General features: G+C 45.6%; 1 protein-coding gene across 1 annotated transcript in view; it reads left to right on the top strand.

The window, feature by feature from the left end:
• Positions 1 to 17,336, top strand: part of LOC125927583 (dynein axonemal heavy chain 9-like) — a 170,665-nt gene that overhangs the window by 31,459 nt on the left and 121,870 nt on the right. The window contains exons 7-8 of the mRNA XM_049638085.1: positions 7,369 to 7,531; positions 9,338 to 9,461. Of these exons, the coding sequence (XP_049494042.1) occupies positions 7,369 to 7,531; positions 9,338 to 9,461 (287 nt within the window). The remainder of the gene's footprint in view (positions 1 to 7,368; positions 7,532 to 9,337; positions 9,462 to 17,336) is intronic.

Here is a 17,336-nt window from a genome sequence, read left to right as displayed (position 1 = left end):
ATCGGACTGTGCACTGGGCATGGGGCCTACTTCGGATGCCCCCTCTCCCTCTCTCTTTGCCCCTCCCCCTTCTCAAAATAAGTAAATAAACTTAAAAAAAAAGATTAGTTAACAGTCATCACTTCTCCTAGGTACCATTTTTTTTCCCTTGTGATAAGAGCTTTTAAGATCTGTTCTCTTAGCAACTTTCAAATACACCATACAGCGCTGTTAACTGTAGTCATCGTGTCATATATTACATCCCCAGAACTTATTTATCTTCTATCTGGGATTTTGTACCTTTTGGCCACCTTTACCTGATTCCTCACCCCCATCCCTCCAGTCTCTGGCAACCACAAATCTGATTTCTGTGTGTGTGCGTGTGTATGTGTTAGATTCCACACATAAGTAAGATCATATGGTATGTGTCTTTCTCTGACTTACTTCAGGTGGTGTAATACCTTCAAGGTCCTTCTGTGTTGTCCCAGATACAAATATTCCAGTTACTCTTAAACTTCATCAAGACTTCATTTCATGGAGCCAAACACTTTCGCAGACTCCTTTGTCCCTCTGCCTACCATGCCTTTTCTGTCCTCAGCCATCATAGACTCCCATCATCCTGGTACAGGCTCCCCTAACTTTCCTGGCATAGCATCCATGTGACAAAACCCCATTCTAGTCAAACCCCACTGTCGTCTTATTCCACACCTGCCCCCTAAGCATCTGAAGATCGTGGAAGAAAAACCACAAAAGTTTTGGCTTGGTTTGCTTCATATTTTCAGCCACACCTACCAAATGGGCCCCTAACGTTGTGGAAACTCCACCTCCCCTACCCTGGGCAGTTTGCTCTCTTGCCCTGCCTGTGGTAATTGCATCATGTAGTTTTCTGTTCTCAAGCTTCCAGCATCCTTCTCCTCTCTCTGTTCCCAGTTAATGAGCACATGTCTTACTTCACTGCGATAGTGAAAGCAACCAGGAGAGAATCGTCTCCTCTCCCCATCATCAAATCTAACAGCCTATCTTCATCCCTCCTGCATCCCACCCACAGATTGTGCCTTCTCTACCGTCTCAGCAAATGAACCATCCCTGTTCCTACCTGAGGCCAATCCCTCCATGTGCATTCTGGATCCTGACTCTTACCACCTTCTAAGTGACTTTATTCCTTCTGAAATTCAATTATTCTTTCTCCCTCCTTCCTTCCCCCCACCTCCCCCTCCCCCACCACCTCCTTCTTTCTCCCTCTCTCGCTTTTTCTCTTCCCTCCCCTCTTTGCTCTTGTCTCCCCTTACCCCATCTTCATTGATTCAGTAATTGCTTCATCATATGCATCTACATACAAACATGCCAGATCATCCTTATCAAAAACAATAAACTATCCCTTCACTTTTACATCTCTTTCCATCTCCTACCCCCATTATTTTTTTGCTCCTGTTCATAACAGCATTCATCAAAGTGGTTGTCTGTGCTTGTCATACTTTCTCACTTCTCATTCTCTCCTTGACCCATTTCTTATCAATTGAACAAATAAGTTCTTATCAAAGTCACCATGGAGCCACCTCTTGCAAAAGTCAGTTGTCACTGCTGGGTCCTCACCTTGTGTAACTTGACTTCCCTACTGCATTTTTCATGAGTAATCACTCTAGTTGTTTGCATCCATCCATCCCTCCATCTATCCAACCATCCATCCCTCCATCTATCCAACCATCCATCCATCCAACATGTATCTATTGAGTAGGCATAGTATGAGTGCAGGAATCTTTGTTTTATTCACTGCTAGATCTCTAATACCCAGGACAGTGTCTAGAACATAGCAGATCAACAAAAATTCTTAGCATGTCATATGGCATAGGTGATGTAGAGAAAACAGGGAAGAGGGGACAGAGAGTGCTGGGGGCAGGGGGCTGATTGCGGTCTGAAATAGGATGGTCTGGAGGACCTCTCTGGGGAGGCAGCATTGATGTGACACGTAGGAGCCACCCTGAACACAGAACTCATGTGGGCCTAGTGCATGGATCTTTGCATAAGTCATTTCATCTAGTCTCCACAAAAACCCTGAAGAAAGTAAGGTCTGTCATCCCTCCATTACAAATGAGGAAGCTGCAACCCAGAGAGATAAGAGAAGTTGCCTTGTGCCACACTCCCCAGAAACAGGTAAGCCAAAGCTTACACTAGGGCCCTGTGGCTCCGGCGTGTGTGATCTGGGCTTTCACACTGTGGTACTTGTTCATCTACTTTTCTGTCTCTCCCGGGCCAATGTGAGCTCCTTGTGTGCGGACTCAGTCTTGCTCACGGCTGAATCCCCAGTACCTTGGACAGCGCCTGGTGCCTAGTAGGCGGCCAGTAACCAGGGTTTTAGGATATCTGTTCAGTAACCCTGGGCAGCTTCAGTGGACACGTCCCCTCCTCAGTAACAGCTCCCAGAGCCTGTGTCATCGTCTTGGAATTGAGACAGATCTTTGTCCTTTCAGGGTAAATTTCATTTGAGAGAAGAGCAAGTGAATTCCGTCAGTGCAGTTTCCAACATGGGTGATCAAACTGACTAATTCTGTTTATAGGAAAAAATAAGGCTATGAAAACTGGCTTTTCTCCTGAGACCCCTTAACAGGCTCCAAAGATGGTTTCCAAAGAGAATCTGGAGCTGCATTAGCAATGGCAAAATAACTGGAACAATGAACTGCCTTGAGGGAGGCAGTTCTCAAGATTAAAGTTTATTTGGATGTATAATTTCACATACATTTGTTTAAAAATATCAGTGTCTCACAACTTCATCTTTGCACTGCCCTCCCCTCCCCTCCTCGGGCTCCTCACTCCCCTCTGCTGCCCCTACCAGCCAGATAGAGCAGAGGCATCCCCTCATGCCAGAAAATGGAATCAACAGCGAGAAACACAGACAACCTAAGAGTGACAAGATTTGTGGCCTCACATCACACCGCATGGTGCCCGGGACAGAGGGGTTTGGATTCCCTCCGGGAAGGTCCTGACTTCTGATACCTAGGGTGCGAACAGGGCGAGGCAGAGCAGGACGGAGGCTATGGCACTCCCTAGGAACCCACAGGGCTGGCGGATGGAGCCAAGGTAAGGGCGTAGGTTCCTAGGTGCAATGAGGCTTATGCTCATTTTGATTCTATCATCCGGCTCTTGGTTCTCACCAAGAGCATCCTGTCCATTCTCTAGGGCGTGAGTGTGCGTGTGGGTATGCGCGTGCATGTGCCTGAGTGTGTGCGTGTGTCGGCTTCGGTGAGCCCGCTTCCTCCAGCTGTGCTGTGGTACATCTTTCGCTTTTGTCTTTAATCTCACAGAAATTCAGTAATGGGCTTAACTTAGACTCCGCTGGTTTGCTTGCCCAGGAGTCCTTCAGAATATTGATCTTCTTTTTTAAATTTTGTAATTTGAATGCAGAGTCCTTTGCCCTCGTCAGAGGTTGTTAATGAATCCCCAGCTGGAGTCTAATGCTGACAGTTGCAGACGCAACCATTCTTCCCCGGAAACTTCAGCACTAATGATGCATTTCCCATTTAGATATTGAATAGCAGGGACCATGCAAAGCTGAGGTCAGGCCTTCCAGCCTAGAGGGGGTGTTGGGCGGCCCAGAGAACCCAGGTGAACTTCTTCTCCAAATAGAGGGCCTGGATATGCTTCTCCTTTCATCATTGCAGCCAGGCGCCCTCTAATATAGTCACAAAGCAGGTGAGTCCTTGCACCTCACATCCCCCCAGATGTGATGCTGACTGGAAGGTATTTGTTGTGCTGTTTGAGTTTAACTAAATTTATTAAATACCTTCAATGTGCTAGCATTATAGAGGATACAAGACGAGTTATACATGCACATTCTTCCAGCGCCTCGAAACTAGGATTTAGTAAGGGAGCCAGAGAAGTGAAAAGCCATCTGACACAAGGGAGAGTATAAGTATCACAATTAAAGAATTCTAAAGGGGAAAAGCAAAATCATAAAAGAACTAAGGATAGGTCAGTAAATAATTCCTAAATTCTTAGGGGAATCAATTTTAACTATAAAACTCAGTGACTTATAATTTTAAGACCAGAAAGCTAGCATTTTCTACACATCAAAAAATACATTAAGACCAAAAGGTAAAAGTGACAAATTGGAGGGATATATCAGAACATACATACCTAAGGGAGTCTTACAAATCTAGAACACTTCAATTAAGAAGTGGGAACTTGCGGTACTTGGCTGGCTCAGTCGGAGGAGTGTGCAACACTTGATCTCAGGGTTGTGAGTTTGAGCCCCGTGTTGAGGGTAGAGATTAAACAAAAAGAAAAAAAAGGGGGGGGGCAATGGACATGAAAAGGAAATTTGTAAAAGAAAAAATATATAATGATAAGAAAGATGTTCAGTTCCCTAAATAATGAAGAAATAAAAATTAATATTTTCAACCACGCAACTGGCAAAGATTTAAAAATATGTGTATAAGACCCCGTGTCCACAAGAATGGGGGCCAGACTCTCCTATCAGCTGATAGGTGGGCATTGTTGGCTGACCTGCAGCCCTGCTAGGGTTTCCTTCTCAGTAGCAAACGCATCCCACAGGAGACAGGAGGCAATGAACACCCAGAGACATTTAGGTTATCGACGCTGATTATGACCCAGTCATCAGTATGTGCCAGAAATTTTGCAATAGTAAGAAAATCAAGCCACAGAAGGTTTAACCTCATATATGCTCATAGTTTGTTGACACATCAAGCCCCAGAACTCTCCCCGTGCCCCAACCTTTTTTTCCAAATGGAGCTTAGCTACCCTTGAGCCTCTCCACCCCTGATTACCATTACTTAATGTGAATACGGTATTTGTCACTGTAATATCATGAACACAAGGTAGAGACACAGGCTTATAGCCTGTGCTGTTCAATCTCAGATGTCCACTCTGCTGTGTTTGGTCAGACTCCACCTGAGGTCTTGTTCTGTGTACCCCTTCAGTTCCGAGGTCCCCGACACCTGTTGTCTCATCCTCCTTATTTTACCCGTTTCTCCACCGTGCCTTGGTCACTGTGTTACGTTTTCCCCAAATTTTTAACATATTCTAATTCAACTCACATGATCTAACATATGCTCACCTTTTGAAATAAGAGATCCACATTTAGATCCATCGGTTGTACCTAAGTCGACCGCAAACTGTTGCCCCCATTCTGGGGCGGGCAGTTTTTCACTACGTATCAAAGGTCGTGAAAATCACCTTACTGTTTGACTTGGGAGTGTTACCTTTTTTTAAGCTTATTTATTTATTTTTGAAAAACAGAGAGAGTGAGCAGGAGAGGGGCAGAGAGAGAGAGGGAGAGAGAGAATTCCAAGCAGGCTCCACACTGTCAGCACAGTGCCTGATATGGGGCTCGAGCCCACAAAGGGTGAGATCATGACCTGAGCTAAAACCAAGAGTCGGACACTTAACTGACTGAGCCACCCAGGTGCCCCTTGGCAGCTTTACTTTTAGGAGCCCGTCCTGTGGGCGTGACAAGAGGTAGAAACTAAAAATAACTTAAATAGCATTATTTATGGCTGGAAAAAGTTGGAAACAATCTAAATATCCAGTAGTAGTCTATTGCAGACAAGGAATTTATTCTATGCATTGGAATATTGTTCTACCATTAAAAGCATGGCTTAGCGGGGTGCCTGGGTGGCTCAGTCTGTTAAATGTCCAACTCTTGGTTTCGGCTCAGGTCATGATCTGGCTGCACAAAGCCTGCTTGGGATTCTCTCTCTTTCCCTCTCTCTGCCCCTCCCCGACTTGTGCTGTCTCTGTTTCCCTCGAAATAAATAAGTAAACTTAAAAAAAAAAAGCACGGTTTAATGATTACTCAGCAGCATAGGGAAATAATCACAGCACATCACTAAATGGAAAAGTGGTCTCAAAACACTGTTTAGTGTATGACGTGAGCCCAGTTTTGCAAACAGGATAGATACATATATTGAACTTCCACCGGTAATGGGTGTATATACGCATAAATATATGCTTACAAACATACAGACCCTAGAAAAATGTCCAGAAGGGCATACAGTTAATGTCAATAGCGTTTATTGCTATCTAGTAAGTTGTAGCTTTTTTCTGTATTTTATGCATTTTTTCACAATGAATAGTTATTGTTTTTAAGGTGAGGAAAGCAAGGGGGGCAACTGGATGGCTCCGTCGGTTATGCGTCCTACTCTTGGTCTCAGCTCAGGGCATGCCCTCCCCGTTCGTGAGTTCGAGCCCCGCGTCGGGCTCTGGGCGGATGGTGCGGACCCTGCTTGAGCTTCTCTCTCTCCTTCTCTCTCTGCCCCTCCCTTGCTTGTGTCCACGCTGTCACTCGCTCTCGCTCTCTCAAAAAATAAATAAATACATACAAAGACAAGGAAAGGAAGGGAATGGGAACTATTGTTACAAAGGGTGTCGGTCCCTTACATGAGGTAAGTACACAGTGCTGAGGGGAACAGAGAATGTGGAAGAGGGTCTGTGGATGGCCTGAAGGAAGGAGACCATTTGAGGAAGGCTTGTGGGGCAGGCAGAGGAGGGTCCTCTGCAGAACGTAGTCTGAGCCCAGGGCCTGGGAATGTTTCGCCATTGCTGGGTGGGAATACGGTTACTGAGAGAGTTGAGTGTCGCTGCAAGGGGAAGAATCCAGAAGCCAAGGAAGTGGGTGTCTTGCGCCCCAAGAATCTCCAAGCACTCATTGCAAGAGCATCCATGCCTAGGGCTCCCCGTCATTCTGCCGACTTCAATTTTGCTCCTCCTTTTTAACAAATTTCTTTATTTTGTAATGTCTATTTATTTTTGAGAGAGAGAGTACAAGCGGGGTGGGGACAGAGAGAGAGAGGCACTGAATCCAAAGCAGACTCCAGGCTCCAAGCTGTCAGCACAGAGCCCGACGCGGGGCTCGAACCCACAACCCGTGAGATCATGACCTGAGCGGAAGTCGGACGCTGAACCGACTGAGCCGCCCGGGCACCCCGTTGCTCCTTCTTTCTTAAGAGGAGCAAACAATTCTGTTCCCGCTTGTCCTCTAGCCTCCCCTGAATGTTTTTTCTTCTTTTCTCTTTTCCCTGCCCCGTCCTCCTGCCTGAAAGCACAAGCAGGTGAGGCAAAGTGCCGTTGGAGGTGTGGCAGTCAGGCCGGGCTGGGGAGGGGACGGAGCGTGAGTTGGGGTCCCCTCCCATCCTGCCTGGCTGCCGTGAGCTCTTCCTCCACTGCCACCTGGTCACAGAGGGTTTGGCTTAAAGCAAAGCCGTTGACAACCTCCATCCATCCAGGCAAGAAGGTGAGACCTGATGCAGGGACCGTGTAACTCAAGCTTCGTGCCGCTCCGCTCACAGTGTGCCTCCTAGGAAGGTTCCAGCACGGTGCGTGCTCCTCACGGGAGGGGTCTGATCAGAGCCGTGGACCTCTGCTCCTTCTCCGCAGCTGCCACATCAGCCGCATCCTGGAGTCCCCGCGGGGAAACGCTCTGCTGGTCGGCGTGGGTGGGAGCGGCAAGCAGTGTCTGACCAGGCTCGCAGCTTCCATCAGCTCCATGGACGTATTCCAGATCACGCCGTGGAGAGGCTACCAGATCGCGGACTTCAAGGTGAGTGACAGCCCCCCCTGCAGCCACCCACAGCTTCCTGTCACCCTTCCTAGCTCTTCACGCGCCTCGCTTAGACCCTCCCCGTAAGGTTCTGGGCCATTCGCTTCTTGGGTTCAGGGCTAGGGACGTGAGGGGCTCTTTTCTCATTGGGCTCAGGTCTGCAGACCTCAGCTGCTTCAGCTCGGTCCCTGGAACCTCAGTTCTCACCGGAGCAGGGGCACATCTATGTGACATTTAGCGCACGGCTCGCTAGCCCCTGTGGCAGGCTTCGAAGGAATTCCGACAGTCTGCCCAAGTTCTGTAAGACATCCATATTTTAAAGGAAAGTTCCTATAACCACCAGCTACCAGGAGCTTCAGTGACATTTCCTCGTCCCGACATTAAGCACTTAGCAGCCACAATGCAAGCTCTGGAAAGTGGGGAAAGGCATTTATCCAGCCTTCAGAGGTCACTTTGCCCAGCCCCCTCCCTTTTGTGCATGGTTACAGTAGAGGCGGGATTGGGAGTCCTGATGTAATTTCCCCCAGGATGCTGCCCTTACTGTCCCTGGGAGAATTCCCGCCAGCGTGGGGCCAGACCTACCCACCTGCCTTCATATCTCTCCGCCAGTGGCACCCACTGCTGACTCCAGAGCCACAGTTCAGCCTCTCCATGACTGGCTGGATCTGAGGTCATAGACCATGGTCACGTGAGACCAGTCTTCAGCATTCCCCCCCCCCCAAAAAGTAAATAAGTTAGTGCATATGAGAAACACATGTTCACGGAATGATCTAAGACAGCGGTTCTCTACCTTGACTACATCCTGGAATCCCCTTCAAATCAGGCTGGTACCTGCACCCCACCCTCTAGAAATTTCCGCTTAACTAGTCCAGGGAATGGCCTGAGCGTCAAGACTTCTGAAAGCCTCCCCCAGATGGCTCCAGTGAGAGTTGAGAAGCCTTGTCTTAGCTAATTCCGTCAATGCACAAGGTTGAGAGCAGTTGATATTCAAGGAAGTTCACTAACTTAAAGGGGGATTATATATAGGACACAAAGGTGCTCTGCTGTAAAGAAATGCACGAGGCTCTTAGAAAAGGAGTTTTGAGTGGGGCAAGGGAGAAGAGCAAGATCAGAGACTGGCACCGAGCTTTGCGAGAGGGATACAGAGAAGGAACCGAGATTGACTAAGCTGGAAAAATTCAGGGCTTGGCATCCTAGCCCAAAACTTCATCTACCTATAGTTTTGACTGGATGTAATTTCCTACAAGATGATTGTGTGTGTGTGTGTGTGTGTGGCCCCCAGTATATTTTATTCCAACCTAAGGCTTTTGCTGGAGCGAGTCATGAGGACACAAGACACTGCTGGCATAAGATGTATTCATCACCCAGGTCGGTATCCCCAAGAACATGACTCCTCAGTCAAGGCCAAGAGCAGTTGCTTGCCTCCTGGGGAAGGTCATTCACTTGCATGATGATATGAGTAACACAGGTGAACAGGAACCATCTCTGTCCCTTTGGAAAGCTGTTAGCTCTTTGCACAAAGCAGGAGCCCCAGAGGCCAGTATAGGAGCCACAATGGTTGTAGAATTGAAGATCATCGCTATTTAATTTTACTTGTCCATCTCTATTGGGATTGAGGCAGGGAATGAGACGTACTTTCCTTACTTTTCAGTACAAGATGGCACTCCTTCCTACTTTCCATTGCTGCTTCACTTTATTTCCCATTAAAGTAGATAAGGAAATGGTCTCATTCCTAACGAGTGGCTTGGAGACCTCTTTCAGTAAGGCCGTCTTCCCAGAGATCTCTAATATTGATTGTTTCCACAGATGGACCTGGCCAGTTTGTGCCTGAAAGCTGGGGTGAAGGGTCTCAGCACGGTGTTTCTTATGACCGATGCCCAAGTGGCTGACGAGAAGTTCCTTGTGCTCATCAATGATCTCTTGGCATCTGGTAAGAAACCCTCTTCTCTTGAGTGTCTCTGCTAAATTCCCCCTGGTGTCAGAGTCACCCTGAGGTGGCCCAAGGTCCGGAGAGCTAGGTCATAGAAATAAGGAAGAAGCTAGTAGAGGACTGGTTCATTAAGGTCCTTAGAGCTAGTGCTGTGCCTGGTATCCTGGCTCCTTCCATTGCAAAACAGGCAATAATCTTGGGGCTTTTATGGGAACTAGATCTGATTATTGGAAAAAGAACATGTTAAGGGTCTGCCGATCTCCTGAGCCCAGCGGGAAGGTGCTATTCTCTTCCCGTATTCAAGAGAGAAACTAGATAGAATGTGTGCAATATTTCAAGTAGGTTAGGCATTGGCCAGAAGGGACACAGAATTTGCATATGCAAAACTTACGCAATAGGGAAAGATTCGTTTGCCAGTTTCATTGAGGATTCAGAACCTTAGGCAAAGTAGAAGCAACAATAGATGTAGGATATCTCTAAAATGGGGGCACCTGGGTGGCTCAGTCAGTTAAGTGTCAGACTCTTGGCTTAAGCCCTGGTCATGATCTCACAGTTTTGTGAGTTCGAGCCCCCATCAGGCTCTGTGCCAGCAGCACAGAGCCTGCTTGGGATTCTCTCCTTCTCTCTCTCTCTGCCCCGTCCCCACTCACACTGTCTCTGTCTCTGTCTCTCTCAAAATAAATAAATTAACTTAAAAAAACAGAATTTCCTTAAAAAAAGGGGGGGGATATCTCTAAGCTGGTTTCCTTGGTTTCCCAAAAACTTGACAGAGGCTGTCCACTGTCTGTGACACCATCAGTGCAAGATAGAACTTCAGTGGAAAGTTCGATTCTGATACTTTACTGTCCTTATTTACTCAGGAATTCAGGAATTATGTGAACCATTCTGGGTTAAAAAAAAATTATACACACACACATGCATGTATATAAACATAACACAAGATATATATAAATGTATACACCCAAGAATGTAAGACAATATATTACTTAAATTATGCATTTACAGAAATTGGAGGTATATATTTTTGCATTTATATTAATTAAACATAGAATATGCTTTCCTGGCTCTTAAGCCAAATTCAGCATCTGCAAAACTACCTCTTCATCTGGGTTAAGAAAACAAAGTCAATGCACAGATGTTCCAGAACAAAATTACTGCCTCTGGCTTTTCAGCATTTCAGAAAGCCCATGTATCCACAGTCCAACCCCTGGCTCTCTGACTAAATACTCTTTAGTTTATGAAATCCAAGAACCACGATCACAGCATATTTCTCCATAGTCTATCCCATGTCATATGTAATTTATTTCAAGGTGTCTTCTGCTATGCAGTCCCTAGGAACTTCACTGCTTCAGGATCATTGTCCGCTTCAAATTTTGTATGCTTCTATCCCACGCCATTTTGCTGTCACCCCTGAAGAGCCACTGGTCCCTGGTCCCCATCATGCTCTAGCAGACTCTGTGAGCAACCTTTGGATTGTTTCTGATGAGGAACGGAGTCCCAGGTTCCTTACTGTGCCAGCTCTAAGCCTCACACAGATTTCTACCATAAAGTTACCTTCATATGCAGGAGTTTGCCTTACTTACTCCTTTTCTCCTCCCATCCGCTCTCCCCATTCTTAGAGCCACCATCTTCTACAACAGTATTCCACCTACAACATTGCCTCACCTTTTATTATTTTACTAAATAACGAGAGTGTGTCCAGTGGCTCTCCCACCCTGCACCCTGAAGTCTAATTTCAAAGAAGGTGAAATTGTGCTTCCAAAAACTTACAGCTCTGGAGATACCAGGCGCGTTGCCAGCCTCACCCTGTATCGCAGTTGGCCCCATCCAGCCAGGTCACCTTCTCCTAAAATAATGTCCGAGACACAGAAATTCATATGCTTTTACCAGTTGAAATTTTGTTTCTCAATTAAGTATTTTTAATTTTTCATTTGGAAGGCAACTGTTTCTTTTCCAAGTTGAAATGAATTTCTGAAGCCCTGCCCAGTGAAAGCATAATGCAATCAGCTTGCTCCAAAGCCATGAAGTTTCAAGCTCACATTTCTCTTTTAAGGCTTCTGTATAAAAATAAGACTTACATACACATGTTAAAAAGAGATGCAATTAAAAGTAATGCTTTTCTAATATTCCTCCCTTTCTTCTTAACCACTTTGACAGGGAGAACAAGAGGCTATCTCAGTTCTAATTTTCCCTGTCAACTAAATAATTGCTAGAAATTAATTGACTGCAGTCCACAGAGGGCTTCGGGAATTCCTCAGAACCTCCCCAATCCCTTCATGTTTGAATTTTGTGGGGTTGTGCAATCACTCCACTCTTGGATAACACAGTGCAAACTATAACACTATGTCAGGCTACCTTGCCATGAACTCCTCCCTCCATAGTTATCCACAAGTCCTGTTAGTTTAGAGATATAAAGGTACAGTGGAATGTATTACACTGATTCAACCCTCCCCAAAAACACCTTTCTCAATGACCTACTAATCTCACGCCATAGGCTATCTGGCTTCTTCCCACATTTTTTTTTTTGAGAGAGAGAGAGAGAGAGCACACATGAGCTGGAGAGAGAGGCAGAGATAGAGGGAGAGAGAGGATCTTGAGCGGGCTCCATGCTCAGCATGGAGCCCAATGCGGGGCTCAATCTACGACCGTGAGATCTTGACCTGAGCTAAAATCAAGAGTCAGACACTAACCAGCTGAGCCACCCAGGCGCCCCTCTTCCCACACTACTTTAGCTCATTGTTTGATCCCTTAATTTTCTGATGCCATTTCCAGAATCAAACCATAATAGTAATTCAGTTCTTGCATCCCACTCCTGACACCAACCAACCATTTCAGAACCTATCATTATCCCAGCTGTGTCTCAGTTGGGTTACAGATTGACAGGAAGAAATCCTGCACACAAAGTTTAAAAATTAAATATAGTTCCTAGTTTAGTTAGCAAAAGGTACATAATTGTATAAAAAAACCCATGGTGGCTGTATATATCAGGAGTAAAGGAGGAGTACCTTTGAGTCATTTCCCTTGGCTGCCAGGGTCCTTCCTGGGCATCACGCAGCTGCTGGCATCATGAAACTACACATGAAACATTGATCCTAGCTGAATCTGGAAAGCCCAAGTTTTGCTATGTCCTTACTGCCCTGTTATAATAATTCCTAAAGAGTAGACACTGGTCATCAAACCCAGGTATTTAAGAAATTCTTACAAAATGTGTACTGTCTTGGTTCTTGGACAAAACTCAGAACCAGCAAGGCCTCATCCTAACCTAGAGGGGGGAAATAGAATCATTTCCTGGCTTTCTGGTATAACACATCTTCCTCCAACTTCCCTGTATTCCAGAAAGTGCATTTTATTGCAGTCCCAGCTAAGAGGACATAGTCTACTCTGGGTGTGGTGTCTCTGCCTTTCTTAACTCTGCCAGGTTTCATACTTTATTTTACATTGGGATCTCGTGTTGGGATTTTCCTCCTGCTTTTCAAAAGGCCTAATTGTTCACTCCACATTTAAGATTTCTCTTCCCCGGTCCAGACTAGTTCACTTTCCATGTACTCATATTCAGAACCACTTATTAAGCTCACATGTTCCAGTCAGTAGACACTGTGCCTAAACGTGAGCATCATACACTCGCTGTGGCCTATTGAAATAGTTTATGAAATTGGGTCCCCCTTGTTATAAAGTCCTGTGCCTCTCCATCTCTGAACCAGACTGTCCTTTCAAATTAGGGCCACATCTCCTGTTCATATATAGAACATGAAAAGATCACCTCGCCTTCCAGGATCTCAATGATTAGATCCAGGATTGGTATATTAATGGTCTCCACCCATCACATAAGAGTCTGGAGTCTAGGGGCGCCTGGGTGGCTCAGTTGGTGAAGCATCTGACTTTAGTTCAGGTCATGATCTCACGGTTCATGAATTTAAGCCCCACATTGGGCTCCATGCTGACAGGGCAGAACCTGCCTGGGATTCTCTCTTTCCCTCTCTCTCTGCTCCACCCCCCCCCCCTGCCAATACTCACTGTGTCGCTCGCTCTCTCTCAAAATAAGTAAACTTAAAAAAAAAAAAAAAGAATCTGGAGTCTGGAAATATTTGTAACAGACTTGGCATTAGATTATGCTTCTCCCAGAACTAGGTTTCCTGGTGGGCCATCTCTGCTTTACATATGCAGAGATCTGGCCCAATTTCCCTGGAAGGAGAAGAGACAAAGTGGGAGGCAAAGGAGGCTCCCTTGAGCATGCATCAGATATTCTGAGCGTACTTTGTGGTCTCTGTGGCTTTATCTACAAGTTGTGTCCTCAAACCAGCACCTGGTTGGCTCTCCAGCTGCCAAGCAGAAATGCCAAAGGGTGATGCAAAAACATGCTTGAGTTGTCAGTCTTTCCTTTCCTTCATGTGGTGCTAAATTTCTATGCAAGTTGTTAAGACGATGTCCGTGCATTTGCCTACATTGCTGACTTCTCCCTCATCTCCTCTATCTAAAAGATAATCAGCCACCACCAATTTTATCCCCGAACCATTTCTGAATCCAAATCTTCTCTATCATAGCTACCACCGGTCTTTTCATCGGTTGATTCAACACATACAGACACTTCTTAACTCATCCCCATATCCTAGGCAATACCCCCCCTCATCCATCCTCCTCACTGCTTCCAAAGGGTCTTTATAAAATAGAATTTCTTCACTGGTTTTTCTAACTAAATGCAGGAGAAGACCCAAGCCCCTTTTTCTACAGATTAAAAAAGAAAAAAAAAAGAAGACCCTGCCTTTGACCTACTCTGTGATCTACTTCCTAACTCCCTGAGATAATACACTGCACTGTTGTTCCCTGATATCATTACTCATCATATTCCTCTTGAACTCCATGCCCTCCTCCTCCTTTGTCTGGAGTCCCTTCTACCCACGTTACGAGACTTGAGTGTTCTCTCTCTCTAGGAAATTGTCACTGATCCACTATCATCCTTGGCAGTGAGAAATACCCTCCACGTCTCTGTAGCTTTCCATGGCTGCATACCCCACCACTGTGCTGAAACAGCATTGCAGATCATGAAAGGCAGAGCCTAGGTTGTCTCTTGTCAGTTAATGTTTTTGTTGTTAGGAAATAATGTAAGGATATGAAAGGAAAAGGCTTAAGGACCTACCGTCCAGTTTAGGAAATAAAACAATACGAATATAATTCTAACCCTCTGTAGAGACTCTTACTTCCATCATTTATACTGTCAGCTATTAACCCATCTCTGGTCCCATAGTTATTATTCAGCAGGTGTTTGTTGAACTAAGGTGCGTGATGTCACGAGAATGATGTGCTGTCTTACGTATTAGATCTCACTGTTGCACACATGCTTTGAGATGGTTTTCAGGCATGCAGAGAGAGGTGCAGAAGGCTCCTGAGACAGCCACCACAGTCCCCTGCTTTTCCTCCCTTGAGACCAGAGAAAAGTTTGGGGGAAAATGGTGGGCCTGGATGAGGCCAGGTCTCCTAAGCCAGTGCGACACTAACGCGTTCACGGAGGACCCAGTCCATAGCTTCATCCATTTTATCATCAAGCCCCAACTAACAGAACCATCTCAGACCATCAGGATCTCCTCCCCCAAAAGCAGTTTTCGCCTCTGAAGGTCCCACACGAGCGCAGAGAATGATGATTAGTCTGGGCTTCAAAGTATTAGGAGGCGTTAATGATGGCACAGAGCACTTGAAAGCAGAAATAGTGTTTCCCGAGTGTAGGTCTCAGGAGGGAACTTTTCAAATATTTAAATAGCCTCTGCCTCTGTTCGCATCACAAAATCCCCTCTGGCAGCTCAGTCCCTTGCTTGAAGCATGACTACCTACATCACATAGTAACTGACGGGTATGATGCCAGGAGAAATTGGAGGAATAAACCTCAAGATGCAAACTTTGCTCCCAACTCAGAGGCTCAATTCCATCTGGTGACCTTCTTCTTAAGGAGCTCTTGGGACCTTGTGACAGATACTAGCATCTTTAGAGCATGGAGAAAGTCTCCAAATGGCCTGGTACTTTCAACAGCACAGCCCTAAGTGTATCACATAAGCCAAGGTCAGCCAACTTTTTTTTCTGTAAAGGATCAGAAATTAAATATTTTCAGTTTTTCAGACCATACAGTCTGTCACAGCTACTCAGCTCTGTCGTTGTACTGGGGAAAATAGCCATAGACCATACCTAAATGAATGATTGCAGCCATGGCCAATAAACCTTTATTTATGGACAATAAAATTTGAATGTCCTATAATTTTCATGAGTCATTAAGTATTATTATTTTATTTTTTTTCAACCATTACAAATTGTAAGAACCACTCGTAGCTGGCAGGCCAACCAAACAGGCAGCATGCCGGATTTAGCCTGTAGACCATAGTTTGGTTCCTCCCTATCGAGAATGTTCTACATAAAACACCAAAAGTCAGCCCTCCATATTTCAAATAATAGAAGGGCGAAGAATGCAGGCTCTAAGACCAAAGGGAATGGAGTCCTCGCTGGGGGGCTCTAACATGACAATGGGGAAGGGAATGCAGATTATCAGAGACACAAAGGAGAAAGGAATACAGACCACCGTAGGCAGTCAGCTCCTGAAGCTGGGGGAGTATGGCTCATGTCAATTCCATTTGACTATTGCTTTTTTTAAAACTTGGGGCATCTGGGTGGCTCAGTCGGCTAAGCAGCCAACTTCAGCTCAGGTCATGATCTCATGGTTCGTGAGTTCGAGCCCCATGTCGGGCTCTGACAGCTCAGAGCCTGGAGCCTGTTTTGGACTCTGTGTCTCCCTCTCTCTCTGCCCCTCCCCTGCTCATGCTCTGTCTCTATCTCTCAAAAATGAATAAACATTTAAAACAATTAAAAAGAAAAAACAACACTTCCCTGAGCTCTTTAATTCCCAACACATGCTGAATATCATTGCATTTCCTTAGCAGTTTCCGTGGACCTCTGCTTTTATCAAATGAGAAAGGGGTTATTCCATTCCTAAGACCTTGGTTTGGACAAGTTATAGCTCAGGGTGTTTTATATGCGTCCTACGAAATACCTTGATGGACGGAAGTTAAATTTGTCCAATTAAGGGAAGGAAGTAAACGATCAATTTCATGATAATCCATTTTTTTTTCCATTTTGACCTTTTAAAACGATTAAGTCTAATTAGTATAAAATTCTTACTGAACTCCCGGCTGGGTTAATGTGGTCAGACTATGAAAGCCAGAAATTTGTTGGCAGTTGGCAATGCGTTCCTTCAGCTGTGCTAGTGCACGGATGTGTAGCAACTTCACTGACAGGCAAAGTCAGAATTCCCATCGCTCGGATTAACTAACGCGGATTCATGAATGGTGAGATCATGACCTGAAGCCGAAGTTGGACCCTTAACCGGCTGAGCCGTCCAGGTGCCCCTCCTGCATTTTGTTTTAATTTTTACTGTTTTACTTTTCATATTTATGTCTTTAATCCACCTAAAATGTATTCGTCTATAGTGTGCTCATTTTAATTTTTTATCTTAATACTGAATTACCTACCATCACTTGTTGATTAAGGCCATTTGCCAAACCACCCATCTTTGAGGACCTCATCCAAGACCACAAGGAGGTAACACGGGTAGGGTGGCCCCCGTGGCTCCTTCCACGTCCAGCATTTCTATGATGCTCACATTTCTGTGTTGGTTGTGGAGGAAGGAAGAAGCGTGTGGGTGTGGATTCCTGTGATTCCAGGTCCAGATGGCCTCAGTACCCGTCGAAAGCCTTGTTCTGGAAATGGGGAAGAGCTTTCCCAGGGCCCATGGAATATCCTGGCCATGAGCCACGCCTACTTTACATCATAGCCAGTGTTTTCAAGAGCTATTCCACTGCTTCCCTCCCCCACCCACTGTCCTCTCTCATTGACAAGACC

The sequence above is a fragment of the Panthera uncia genome, chromosome E1, assembly GCF_023721935.1.
Source record: "Panthera uncia isolate 11264 chromosome E1, Puncia_PCG_1.0, whole genome shotgun sequence".
Taxonomy (NCBI): Eukaryota; Metazoa; Chordata; class Mammalia; order Carnivora; family Felidae; genus Panthera; species Panthera uncia.
This window is presented reverse-complemented; position numbering and strand designations above follow the sequence as displayed.